The sequence below is a fragment of the Vicugna pacos genome, chromosome 10 (genome assembly GCF_048564905.1).
Source record: "Vicugna pacos chromosome 10, VicPac4, whole genome shotgun sequence".
Lineage (NCBI taxonomy): Eukaryota > Metazoa > Chordata > Mammalia > Artiodactyla > Camelidae > Vicugna > Vicugna pacos.
The window spans coordinates 41,597,166-41,611,446 of NC_132996.1; the positions used below are offsets into that span (position 1 = coordinate 41,597,166).

The 14,281-nt window shown below is 50.6% G+C and overlaps 1 protein-coding gene across 1 annotated transcript in view; it reads left to right on the top strand.

The window, feature by feature from the left end:
- The window catches only part of SLC6A5 (solute carrier family 6 member 5), a 73,560-nt gene that overhangs the window by 45,464 nt on the left and 13,815 nt on the right, over nucleotides 1-14,281 (top strand). The window contains exons 9-11 of the mRNA XM_072969669.1: nucleotides 4,364-4,498; nucleotides 6,322-6,425; nucleotides 9,161-9,285. Coding sequence (XP_072825770.1) covers nucleotides 4,364-4,498; nucleotides 6,322-6,425; nucleotides 9,161-9,285 — 364 coding nt within the window. The remainder of the gene's footprint in view (nucleotides 1-4,363; nucleotides 4,499-6,321; nucleotides 6,426-9,160; nucleotides 9,286-14,281) is intronic.

Consider the following 14,281-nt stretch of genomic DNA (forward strand, 5'->3'; position numbering starts at 1 on the left):
ATTTCAAGAGCCCTTGGTTTTCTTGTTTCTAAAAGTGAAGGCAGTTGGACTGGGCGATGTCTAGGACCCTCCAGCTCTAACATCGTTCTGCTGAACACTTGCTGGGGAACTGGGGGCCCTTTTCCTCTCTGACATCAGTCTCCCCCTCTGTAAAATGGGAGCCAGGGTTGCGTGACCCCTGCGGACCCCACTGGCTCTGAATGAGTGTTAGAGACTGGATGGGTTGTTTTTCTAGGGAAGTGTTAATGTGACCCTCACAGTAACACCCATGAGTCTTGAGATTTCCTGGACCTTATTCATCTTCCACGACTTAGAACCCAGCTTGGAGTGGGAGTAAAGGACCAGCCAGGCAATTGCTTAGCAAGAGTGACCAAGTATTTGCTCAGCCAAACTCGAACTGACAGGACCATCACTTATAGCTTGAGATGGAGACAGGACAAGGTCAGCCATAATCAAAGTGGGATAGGCTAGAATGTATGACTGGCAGGAGAAGAGGTGAGAGGTGAGGAGGGGAGAACAGCAGCCCCATTGGTGCCATGAGGAAGCATGGCCTGGTGGCTTTAGTCAGACCCATCTGAGTTCAAATGCCATCTTCATCACTTTCCCGTGGTGTAACTCTGACAAGTTGTTTAACCATTGGAACCTCGGTGTCCTCATCTGTGCCAAAAGGATAATGGTAGCTACCCTGCAGGTCTGTCATAAGACGAAATGGCAGAATGCATATGCAATCCCTCGCATCTTGTCAGTTCTGAATTAACATTAGCTCTTTTCCTTTTTGTGATAATGACTGACTGATGTATTAAATGGGGGTGGTGCCATGCTGACATCTCAGTGAAAGCAGTGGTTCTGGTGGGGAAATGGGAAGAGAAAGGGAGCTTTGTGGAACCTCCCATGGGCCAGGCATGGGCTGACTGCTTTGCCTGCATTAGTGCCTTCAATCTGCCCAACAGCCTGCTGGGAAAGCACATTTCATCCTGTTTTATAGCTAGAGAAACTGAGGCACACCAAGGTTGAGTCAACTGCCTGAAGTTACACAGATTTTAAGTGGCAGTTGTGGGACTGAATCCAGGTCTGTCTTCCTTTAAAGCCTAGACTCTCTCCACTGTGTGACATCCTCTCACGAGGAGGGGCTGTTAGGAATAGATGGAAATGCAGAATTCTGGAGTCCTCATTTGCATCTTGTGGGGAATAAAAACTGCCCCCTCTGTGAATCAGGACCTCCTACCCCACCTACTGTCCTCAGCTGTCATTGCCGGCTGGGCAAGTCCCAGGAGGCACCTGGGCCTCATATTCTGCACCTATGAATTCAAAGGTTAAAATAAATATTTTCTAAGATCCCTCTTCGCTTTCTTAGTCTGTGAATTTGGGGGGATGGCGTTAGAATTGGTTCTTGGCACTGCTTTAGAATTTAACCCTTGGTGCTAGATTTTATGGGCTCTCTGGAATGGGGCTTCTTTGTGTAGCCCTGAGCAGGTAAGCTTTTCTTTGAGGTCTGCTAACTTATCTTTCTGCTTCATCGAGAAAGGTTTCCAACGAGGGATCAATGATTAATTTTTTTTAAATGAGGAAGGCCACCAGAAATAATGCACCCCAGTTTATTGTCCTGCCCCGGGGAGCACAGACACTGATCAGGGAGCTTTGTCTGGAGGCTCCTCACACCAGGTGCCTTTATGATTGAATTTCCACGAAGACTGTCATTTCTAAGCAACAGAGAGGTCCTTCTTCTCTGGCAGCAAGATCAGCTCAGTTCCTCTTGCTCAGGGCCCTGGGTGATGGGAGTGGCCAGCTGCTTCCTGTGAGAGCTCAGTCTCCCTTTGAGCAACTAGAATTCCAGAGGCTGGGGTGGCCAGTGGGCAGCCCGAAGGTCAAATGCAGCCCCTCTGACCTCGGGGGCTGCTCTGCCTGAGAGTTCTGGCAACAGCACAGAGCTAGCCTAATTAGCTAGTGCAGGCTGGGGGAGGTGGGGGGACCGGCCTTCCCACCTGTTTCCGGCTCCCATTGTGAGGACGGTGCTGCCAGGTGTCAGGCCAGCAGGCTCAGATCAACTAGTCTTTGTCAGTCCTGCCAAGTGTAATTCATTACTGTTCAAGTTTAATTCCTCTGACAGTACATCCCAGAACAGGTGCATTCTGAAGCCCCAAGACATATCAGATCTGTGACAAAACCTCTGTGTACACCTGACTCACATTGGAGGCATCCCCAGGATTTAGAAAGGAAACTGTGTGCCCTTTCATTTCACAGCAGTCACCATGACAGAGTGAATGTCATCATTCCACACACCAGGGGTTGGACCTGGTGGGGCGAGCAAGTACCTGGGATGTGCAGTTTAAGGGGGTGCTCACTCTCAGTTCCTGCAAGTGCGGGGTTGACCCCTGAGAGCAAGCGCCTCCTTAAATCGTGCATCATGGGTGTTCACTTGTCTCACCCTCCTCCTGGGCCATCTCACACATTTCTGATCACATGGCCCAAAGAGTGGCATTATAGGTAAGGAAAGAAGCTTTGGAGTTAGAAAGCTTCAAGGTGAGATCTTGGCTCCAGCTAGGAGACCTTAAGTGAGATGCGTAACCTGAATCTCAGTTTCCTCCTCTGCAAAATGGGATTACAAAGAGCTGGTCCATAGAGGGGGCTCCAGAAATGGTCGGCTCTGAACGGTCTCCCGCAGTCAGATGGGGACAGCGTCTCAGCCAGTTAGACGGGGGCCAGTCTTGGGGTCTTCTTCCTGCCGGCCCTGTGACCAAGATCATCTTCTCTCCCTTGCTTCCTTCCAGCCTCACTTCCCGCCAGCCCCACGTGTCAGGAGGTGAAAAGGACATTCCTTAGTTGTCGCCCTGCCCCTACTGTCTTGGTGCGGTGGGGAGGTCAGACCGGTCAGGGCCCGCCTGGCCCATGTAGTGTTCCTCTCCCCGGCCCTGTCCGCCAGCTGGGAGGACAGCCCGCGTCATCCCGCGGTGGGTGATTTTCTCCCGAGATGTCCGATGCCTTTGGGTCTCGTAATGTCTGTGCAGGGACGGGTCTCACTTAAGGGGAAGGAGAGAAGCAGGTTTTGGGGGGATAGGAGGGAGCAGGCCCCCTGTAATTCAGGGCAAGGGTCAGGGGTGGAGGAGGGGGTAGACCGCTGTCCTGCGGGGCAAGGAGGAGGTCCCCTGGTCAGTGGTGGTAGGTAGCAGTGCAGAGAAAGGAGACCAGCCCGTCCCTGGTCTGTAGAAGGAAGAGTTTGACCTTGACAAGTAATTGGGTTTGGAGGAAGAAATAACTCATCTTTCCCTGACCTGCAGCCTGTCCCATTTCTGCTGATGGCAACTCCACCCATCAGCTGCTGAGGCCGGAAGCTTTAGGGACACCCTTGACTCTGTTCTCTCTCTCTTTCTCCCACATTAAATCGGCCAGGGAGTTCTGTTGGCTCTTCCTGTACAGTAGATCCGGTGTCTGACCATTTCTCCCAGCTCCCCAAAACACCCCAGACGGAGCCATCGCTGTCCCTTGCCTGGGTTGCGGCCGTGACCTCTGGACTCCTGCCCCTGCGGTATCCTCTCAACCCAGTAACCTCCTGGTGGTTAAAGTGTTAGATGGGGTCACTCCTCTGCCCAGATCCCTGTGGGGGCTCCCCATCCCCTCCCCACCCAAGGCTCCATGAGGCTCCCACGTCTGCACCCCGCCCCCACCCCTCTGACTTCCTCTCCCGCAGGTGCTGCCTGCCCAGCCACCCTGGCCACCTTGCTTTCCTAGAATCTAGGCACACTCCCTTCTTAGGGCCTTTAGTCCTATGGTCTCCTCTTTCTTTAAGAAAGGTGCTATTATCCCCAGTTTCCAGATGCAGAAACTGAGATTCAGAGAGTTTGTCCAAGGTCTCACAGCTAGCTACTCAGTGCCAAAGGTATGATTTCATTTAAACGTAAATGTATCTAATTCTAAGGTCATGGTTCTTTCATGTCACTAGGCTGCCTGGCTTAGGGTGTGTGTATAAACAAGGTTGGAAATCTTAAGCTAAAAGAATGAAACTCTAATGGTGGAATCTGGGGCCTCAGACAGAGAATGGGCCAGGAATCAAGGAGGAAGGAGGCACGGAGCCTTTCTCCTTCGGTCCTTGGGGAGTTGTCCACTTACACTCTGCAGGCTGACTCACCCCACAGCCTTGCGTGTCCCCCTCGGGACTTTATTTCTGTCTCTCCCTGACTCGACCAAAGGTGAGTCAGTGCCTTCCCTGTATCCCCAGTCCTGACAGAGATTGGAGGAAACTACCCTGATATCCTCACCATGAGGCACTTGTGTCCAGGTGGCAGGTCAGACTCTGCCTCTGTTGACGCTCCTAGGGTCACATTGTGCGGGTCTGCTCATTCCTGCCCCTCTGTCGGTGGTTTTCCAGGTGGTGTACTTCACGGCCACGTTCCCGTATGTAGTGCTCGTGATCCTCCTCATCCGGGGAGTCACCCTGCCCGGAGCCGGCGCTGGGATCTGGTACTTCATCACACCTAAGTGGGAGAAACTCACGGATGCCACGGTGGGCTTCTGATTTCACTTCTGATACACCCGTGGGGGACCGGCACACAGGAATGGGTCCTGCTCTGGGACGCTGTTTAGCAGAAGGGGTCAGACCTCCTCCCACGGGGTATCTCACTATTTGCCTTTACCAGGTCCTGATCATCTTGGAACGTTAGGCTCTCAGGAAGTCTTTAATGAAAAGTGGGCAGCTGGGGGGTTTTAGATTCCTGGAATAGTTGTCCTACATCTGGGCTTGCAGTGGAGGCTGAAAATGAAGAATGAAATTCCCTTAATAGCTTTGGCCACCTCGAGCCGCTTGTCTGTTGCTAATTATAGTGCATTGGAAATGGAGTTTTGCTGGTTAGAAAATACAGCACACAGGCAAAGCACAAGCCATTGTAATTTAAGGGGCCCCAACATTTGAACACTTCTGGCACACCCACGCAGAGCCAGCACTCACTTATCTTTTCAATTTGCATATTCCGCACAGGCCTATTTGACTCTAAAATTCCCAACCCAAAAAAACTCCAAATGAGGGGATGATTATTTAATAAGAAGTGAGTTTTCTTATAAATCAATTATACTTCCATATATATAAAGAAATGAATTTTCTCACCTTAAAAAAAAATCTGCTTTACCAGAGTATGTTAAGAACACATAGCTAGGATTGAGTTTGATGGCACAGAATGGAAAACCTTCAGATAATGGCAGCATAAACAAGATAAAAGCTCATTTCACTTGTAGGCACTAAAGCAGCCCAATGGCAGATTGTCAAGCACTGGTTGAATGGCTCCATAATGTCCCAGGTTCCTGTCTTTCTACCCCACCTTCCTCAGTGAACAGCTACCATACGGCTGCCAGAGCTCCAGCCATCATATTAGCATTCCAGGTAGCATCAAAGAGTGAGGGGAAGGGACAGAGATAGGCACCCTCCCTCTTTGAAAGAGGAGAAAACCCAGAAGTTCCACATAAAACTTGATTTTCCCATCATTGGCCAGAAACTAAGTCATGTGACCATCCCCTCTTATCTGCCCCTCCCCTTGATGCTGGGAGGTGGTCATTTGTCTGGACATAAGGTTGCCTTTAAATAAAACCACAGCTCTGTTTTTAAGAAGTGTAGGAGAATGGAGGTTGGGGTGGACACAGACCTTGCCAGCACACACTTAAACTTTCTCTTTGCATATTTAAAGCATAATTTAAAAACTAGATTTAATTTATAAAAATGATAGGAGGTCCATCATCAAATCCTGTAAATCTCTAGCTCAAAGTCTTTAGTAGCCTTCTGGAGTTTTGTGAGGATAATTAAGAGAAATCATCAAAGAGCACCAAGAGGTGTTGTCAGCCATGTTCAAGAAGGAGGTGGCACTATAAAGTCCACACTGCTGTGGCACAGAGCTTGCTTTACTTAAATGAGGGGCTACAGAATTTCAGATTTCCAGTAAATTGTAATCGGTAGGAGTGTTCATTTCAAAAGGTTTGTATTGTGTACCCGTGAATATTTGTGCTGTTGCAAATTGGTTTTTTGAGTGTTTCCAGCTAAAGAAAGGGCTCTCCTCTTCTGTGCAGTTCTACATGGTAGGACATGCGAGCAGGAAATGTGTTGCTTGTTGAGCTCGTCCCCTTTGATCAGAATGGAGTTAGAGTCTCCCAGGTGTCTGCTGCCTTTATGGCTCCTAGATAAATGATGTATGTTTCTCATTTATGTTGGCGCCAAAGTCATCTTGTCCTGAGTGCCTCCCCCCACACCCCGGGAAATGGTGTGGCTTTGGGCACGGGAGACTTCCCCTCCTCTGGGCCAGCCTCCTTCAGTGACCTTGAATCTTCCCTTCTTTTGCATCCCAGGTATGGAAAGATGCTGCCACTCAGATTTTCTTCTCTTTATCTGCTGCCTGGGGAGGCCTGATCACTCTCTCTTCTTATAACAAATTCCACAACAACTGCTACAGGTACGTGGAGGCACCTCAAGTCCTGGAGGTGGCTGGGGAGTGGGATCAGGGCCCAGGGACAGAACAATGGACTGGGTTATCAGATGCCTGAGGCCACATCCTCACATTTCACTTGATGCAGAACCAGAGAGCGGCCTCTGGCACAGGGGAAATCCCCTGCCAAGGCCTAGCTGCTGGCTTCAGGTGGCCTGGACCCCAACTTGCATCCTAACTCTGACACATCGGTGGAATTGAGTCTCTCTGGAGGTGCTGTGCAGCTGGCTGTGTCCTGGGATAGTCATTTGTGAGGTATCTAGTCCATGGATTCAGTTGTAGTGTGGTCACTGATTAAGTTTGGTCATTTGGTCACTCAGCAAACACTTTTCTAACAACTTCTATAAGAAAGGCAGTATGGTACAGTGGAAAGAGCACCTTGATGATGGCTGTGTTAATTGATTTGATGGTGGGACTCCTGTTCCAATGTATATGTGTGTCACATTATCATGTTGTACACTTTAAATATATTAAAATATATTACAGTTTTGTCAGTTATACCCAAAGTTTTGCAAACGTTAAGTACCCCTCTACAGATTTATGAAACAGAACATCAGGAGGTGGGGTGGGCTCAGGAATCTACACATCCAGACAGGACCCTCAGGTCATTCTGATCCTTGGGGTGACATTTGGATAGTGTGATGTTAGGAGGCTCTGGAACCCTATAGACCAGAGACAGCCTGGACAGCTCCTGGAGGAGGGGGCGTTTGGAAGTTCAATACATCTGCTGCAAGCAATAAGAAAATGAGGTTTGTTCTCCTGAGGAGCTGATTAAAAAAAGAAAGGAAGAAAGACAGAAACTTGGAGACAGACAGACATGAATTTGAATTATGATTTCACCATTTTCCAAGGTATTTCACTTCTCTGAACCTCTGTTTTCTCATCTATAAACTGCAGATTATAATATTTTGTTGAAGGGTAAGAGATGATATATGCAAAACTCTCATGGCAATATTTTGCACATAGTAGGTGCTCGAGAAACAGCAGTTGCCATTCTTCTTCTTTTTAATCATGTGTGAGATATTCTGTGAACCAAGAGGTAGAGAATATAGTTAAGCTGTGGCCTGGGATGGCTGGGAGGGCCTCACAGAAGTGGCCTCTGTACTGGGCCAAATTTCAACGGGGCAGGGGAGGAGGGACTGTGTTCAGGTTGATGAAACAGCGAGAGGTGGGACTGAGCGGAGGTGAGAGGGAAGCAGGGGTGGGGGGCAGGCCGATGGGGCCGGAGCAGGGGTGTGCTCACAGGGCTGGGAGGAGATGGGGCCTGAGGACCGGCTGAGGCCGGCCTGGGGAGCCTTCGTGTTAGTTTGCGAGGGCTGCCGTAACACGTGCCGCCGAGTGAGTGACCTGAACCATGGAAGTTAATTTCCTCACAGTTCTGGAGGCTGGAAGCCCAAGGTCAAGGTGTCGACAGGGTTGATTTCTTCTGAGGCCTCTCTCCTCGGCTGGTAGCTGTCCGTCTTCCCCCTGTGTCCGCACATGACCTTATGCTGTGCATCCTAATCTCTTCTTACAAGGGCATCAATTATATTGGATTAGCGCCCACTCTAACGACTTATTCTCAACTTAATTACTTGCTTAAAGACCCTGTTTCCAAATACAGCCACATTTTTGAGTAACTGGGGGTTAGGGCTTCATCCTGTACATTTTGGGGGCACACATTACGGCCTGTAGCAGCTGGAATGCCAGACTGAGGTGTCTGAACGTCTTTGGTCAGATCTGCTTGTTAACTTATGACCCATGAGAACCAGTCTGAGCACCGTCAAAGGGAAAGCACTGCTCTGAGCTTTGTCAGAAGTGAGGCTGTGTGGTGCGGCAGACAGAATACGAGGCTGCGGGGCGGGAAGTCTAGATTCAAATCAGGACCCACCATTAATCAGCCCATTACCTTCCCCTGGGCCTCTGTTTCCCCACCAGGAAACTAAGGGGCCAGACAAGGTGGGTCATGACCTGAGCACTTGTTCTGCACAGTGCACGCCTCACCTGGTCCTCACAACCAGTGAGGGAGGTGCGGTCACTGCCACCATTTAAAATCGGAGTGGAAAGAAAGTGACGCAGTCAAGGTCATGCCTCTAGCATGTAGGAGAGCCAGGATTAGAAGTGGGCCCCGCGGCTCCATCTGGCTGTGCCTCTCTGCGGGGTCTAGGATGGACAGGGCAGGCTGAGAACTGCAGCCATGTCGCCAGCAGAGGGCGCTGGGATGGAGGCGCTGGGCTCTCTCCCCAGCCCTCCACCCTTGCCCCAGTCCCAGGCTATCCTCTTGCTTGGTGACATTTCATGGTCCCCTGCCTTCTCTTCTGTCATACATGGTTCCTCTCCTGGACTTACCAAAAGGCCCCATTCCCTCCATTTCTGCTCTGATGGGCAGAGCTCTTCCACTGCCATGAGGGAAGACCTGGTTCTACAGCAGGGGAAGCCAGTGCCTTGTCCCAGAGGCCCGGGAACAGTGCAGTTAAGGGAGGGAAAACTTTTTGAGTCTTCCAGTGTTTATACAATCAGCTCAAGGGAGCCTGTGGTCAGGACCAGTTGTTCCTTTCCTTGTGAATAACAGCAAACAAGACCAGCCTACAGTGGATACCTGTTTAGCAATGGGCATGGCACACACACGTGCATGTAGACACACGGGCACACATCCGTGTGCCCCTCCCTGTCCCTCCCACTCACAAAGCTCACCTAATGACAAATCTGTCTCTTCCTCCCAGGGACACTCTAATCGTAACCTGCACCAACAGTGCCACGAGCATCTTTGCCGGCTTCGTCATCTTCTCAGTGATCGGCTTCATGGCCAATGAACGCAAGGTTAACATCGAGAACGTGGCGGACCAAGGTACAGTGCGGTTATCACTCCGCCGTGGCGGGACAGCTTCCGCTCACCTCCTGAGCTCCTCATTTGTGCTCTGCTAGGAAGTCGGCCTCCTGGAACAGGCCGGAGGGCGGGACAGCCTAGGTTCCCCTTAGTGGAGGGACTCAGAACAGCTTGAGTCTGATGCTCATGCAGGCTGAGAGCTGGCCGGTCCTTACCCAGAGGGGTGGCTATAAAGACCCCTTTCCTCCTTCCCTCTCCTCTCATTCCTTCTGTCCTCTCTCAACTCAGCTCCAGCCTAAGTAAGTCTCCACCTGTGAGGCACGGTGGAGGATTCTCTAGGCAAAGCAGCGCTCCTGGACGTGGGCACAGTTCGCTGCAGGGCGGCATTCCTTGCAGAGGGCTCCATAGGAACCGAGCAACAGCACTTAAAAACAGCAGCCTTTTCCTGAGGAAGCACTGTCCTGATTGTTAGGTCAGATGTGCTCTCAGGGCTTTCTGCTTAGTTAGTGATGCAGACCTGCAATATTTTTTCCCAGCGGGTGGAAAGGTTGGATGGTGGTGGTGGGACGGATGTATAGTAAATGTGTACTCTCTGCCCACGTGGTCCCCATATTCCTGGCTAACATTTGTATGGTCCCTTTGGTGTGTACAGAGAGCTTTCATTTTTTTATCCCACTTAATCTATATTTCTAGCACAGTATTTCATAGAGTGGATTTAATACTTTTCTTTAAACGTTTAATTTCCACCCAGCCTTATTCTACAAAGGATTTGGGTGTTTAGCAGGTTTCAGTGATTAAGGGGTTTCACTGTGGCTGTTGACAGTCTTTAGGGTCATTCTCTACTCAGACATTTATGGGATGCCTCCGTGTTGGGACTGTGTCGGGGTTGTGGGGACAGGACTGTGGGCCCTAGACCATCCAGAGTGTGGACCCGTGAGTGGCTTCTTCATGCAGTTAACTTTCTTCAAGGAGCTCACTGCAAATCTCAGATAATGGCTCAGATGCCAGCATGAGGGAGAACTAAGCCCTAGAAATGTCACCTTCTTGGTGGGCTGCTGGCTCTCCTCTGGCTCCCTAGGGATAATTAATTACTGCCTCATCGACGCTGATGGTGCACTGCTGGGCTCAAAGAGTTAAACAGCCAGCCTGTTCCCGGGGCATAACAATCTCTTCCTGGAGAGGGTGTGGAACCCCCAGGGATTTTAGTTCTGCAGCCATACACTGAATTCCAGGTCCTGGAGCTGAGCAAATGCCCTTCCCTGGTGGAAAAATGTAAAACTCCTGGGGAGCAGGTAGGGGGCAAGAGAGAGAGCAGCACAGGCTTGTCTTCAGGGCACCCCTCCCCCACCCCTGCAGCAGCCCCCTGGCCCTGCCTGCTGAGCTGTCTTCATTTTCCCCCAGCAGAGCAGCCAGAGCAGGTAGGTTCTGCCCCACTTTCTGGAAGATGTGAGGTGTGTTGCTATTTTTGTCAACCGGCGGCCAAGTTGCCAGAGATGTGGCCACATTAGTTAACTCTTCTGAGCCCTTTCCTGCCCCAGGAAAGGGATTTGGGGGCCCCTGGGCCAAAACCCAAAGCGAATTTTGTTTTCTCTTTACATAAAAAGCATCAGATGAACGGCCCGTGTTTCCCTCGGAAACTTCCCCTTTTCAGATTTTTTTCACTTGCTCGGATTTTAATAGGGAGAAGAGGGCTTCCCGCAGGTTCTATGTGTTGTGTTAATGCTGTTGACCCTTGAAAATGTGGGGGGCTGGGGCGCCGACCCTCCACGCCGTCACTAATCCACATTGTAATTTATAGTCAGCCCTTTATAGACATAGTTCCTGCCACCCCGCGGTCCCTCTGCATCCATGGGCTCCTCCGATCCCGGATCCTGTAGTGCTGTTGTGTTTACTGTTGAAACAAATCCACGTGTGAGATTTGTTCAAGCCCGTGCTGTTCAAGGACCTCCTGTACTTGGTAGTGTCTCACTGTCACCAGCACAGGGACAGTGAGCCTCACCCCCCAACAGGGGAGGGGCAGTGGCCCATGAGGTCTTCTCCCAGACCCCGGTGCGCAGCTAACCCTGCTCATCTGAATTCGCCTAGGATCTTACAGGATTTGCAGGCTTGTTGGATTTCCCCCGGTAAAAGGGAGGCTCTGCAGAATACAGGGCAGGCCTGCATTAGGTGGCAGCCCCAGTCCCTCCTCACTGGGCGACACTGGCACATAGACATTCAGTCCGTTTTTGCTGACCCAACATTAGTAACTATGCATTTTGGTCTTTAGTCAAAAGTAAGTTCTCTTTGATGACCTAACACGATCCTTTGTAAGGGAGGCATTACTGTCAAAGTTACTACCCCAAATCTCAGTCATATCAGAGCTTTTGGGGTGAGGGTGAGATTGGTGATGAGACCAAGCTCTGCTTTTACAAGGGGCACAGGGAAGGGGGCGTGGCCTTCTCAGGCGTCTACTCAGAAAAGCAGCTTTCCAGGACGTCAGCCTTTTAGTCACTTCCCAGACACCTTCATCGCCACCTGTGGAGCAGTGACTGACGGTCAGAATCCAACCCAGAGCTCTACCAAGATGCTCATCCCCCAACAGCAAAACAGTAGAGGGTCATCAACGTGCATATTGTGTTCAGAGCTCCGGGTCTGGGTGGTAGCTGGCTCCCAGGTAGCCAGGCCACTAGGAAGTGCTGCCTTGGCCTCTCACAGTTGAGAGACCTGGCTGATCGAGATGAACGCTCTCACACCAGACTGACCATCCCACCATCTGTGTCACCTGGACGCCAGTCCTGCCAAAGGCGCAGGGGTTCGGTGGTTGTGTCTTCTGAGAACGCCTCTGTATGCGGTAGGTTTCCCAGCACAGTGGCCACTCCCCATGCACTGTGGGTTGTGATGGATCCATCCACGGACCAGAGCCCCTGGTGGTTTTCATGGTGGCTCTCTACGACCAAGGAGGCTCTCACCATAGGGCTCTGGGGGCCCTGTCCAAGTTGCTGGCATGCTGAACCCTTCGGGACCCGCTCACAGGAAGAGTAATAACGCCCCATGCTTACTGAGTTCTCGCCAGGCCCAGGCACCGTTCTGAGCCCTTTACGTGTATCCACACACTTAATGCTCACAAACTTCAGGAGGGTAGTAGGTACTACTGTCATCTCCATTCTCCAGATAAGGAAACTGAGGTCTGGCCGGAGAGGTAGGTCTTAGCTAAGGCCCCACATCTAGTAAGAGGCAGAGCCCGCTCTCTGCGCCTCGGTGCGTGGAGCATGCGCGCCAGCCGCGGGGCTGTACCGCCTCCGGGCAGGAGAGGGAAGGGGCGGGACTGGGCCTCCGCCACACACGCGGGCCTCGCCTGGGGAAAACGCCGCTGCGGCTCAGACACTCCTTTTGAGAAAGAAAGACAAATCCAAACTCTGCAAAATGTTGCCAAAAATGTATTCTAAAACTCCACTCCCCAGCCATTTCTGATAAACGGAGTTTGCTGACAGCGATGCCTTTACCTGCGTACTGTAGTGTGGCGGCTGAAGTGGGGGGAAGTCAAGTGTTTTGAAATCGTTCCCCACCCTGACAAAGCAGTAAAGCCCAAACGGAAGCCCAAACGGCTGAATCCTGTTAAAGCAATCCGCCGAGGTCCTCGAGCAGGGGCTGTTTCAAGACCTCCGTGTCCACTTTATGGGCCTGAACTGAACCAGCTTCCTCGGTGCTCGGGGCACTGGGCTGGCCTGCTCAGTGCACCTGTTTCGAACTGCAGTTTAACACAGACTTTTATGATTCACAAAGGGAACCTTCAGAGGCTGGTTCTACCGTCTGCTCAGTAAATGCATGAGTCGGGGTGGCGGGTGGGAGATCTCAGGCATTCCAGGCTTTATGTTTTAAATACCCAAGGCTCTCAGCAACATTAGGAACTAACAACCTGATAAATTCCAGTTTAAAAAAGCGTTGTTATGCTTGAGTTATAAAAACTCCAGGTGCTGCAGTTTCCGGCTTCCGGACGTGCCCTGGCTGTGGATTACCCTGGCGTTCCCTGGTCTCTGCCCCTTAACATCTAGTTTTCTATTTACAAGGAAATTCACAACTGCTTGGTTTTTCTTTAGCCGTCTTCTCAGTGAGGCTGCGAGGCAGATAGGAAGGGCTGGCACGGCTTTAGGTTAGCAGAGAAAACTGAAGCTCAGACATCCTTCACCAAGACCACACTCGGTCTTCTTGGGGAAATCGGAGTCAGAGCTGCCCGTTTCCAAATGCATTGTCCACTCCTAAGAAAAGCTAATATTCTGTAAGTGCTGATGAGTGGGAGGCACTGGTCTCAGTGCTTTACCTGCATTTCCTCCTTTGTTCCTTGTAGCCCCCCTTGGAAGGAACTGTTGTCTTTCCCATTTTACAGATGGACAAGATTGAGGTTTATAGGAATTAAACAACTTGTGTAGGGTTGCACAGCTGTTAAGTCATGGAAGTGAATTTGGAGCCAGATCTGTCTGACCATTGGAGCCCAAAGCTCTTAACCCTTACATTAATGCTTCCATCTCCCCCACCTAATTACCTATGGACTGATGTTGCCCCATCTTTACCAAGTCTTAGGTAAAGATTTTAAAAAGCATTAGTCCAGTCAATTCATATTTTATGTAAATGGTTTCTTCTGGAAGAAGGAAGACAGGTAGCAAAGGGGAAATGATGTCAGTTCTGGGCACGTTTACCCTTTATAAGAGGGTTTCTCAACCTCAGCACTGTCAACATTTGGGACAAATAATTCTTTGCCATGGGGACTGTCCCGTGCATTGAGAGACGTTTAGCAGCATCCCTGGCCTCTACACACTGGACACCAGTCATCATCCCCATGACATCCCAGCTATGAGAATCAAGAATGTCTCCAGACATTGCCATATGTGCCCAGGGAGGGGCAAAATCACCCACTGTTCTAGAGGGTAATTATTACATTCTCCACCAACTCATCATTACAAAGATGAAGGTTTCTGTGTGTTATTTGCATGGGACATAGCCTGGCCTTGGAGTCTACTCAAGGTGACCCCACGTCTCTGAT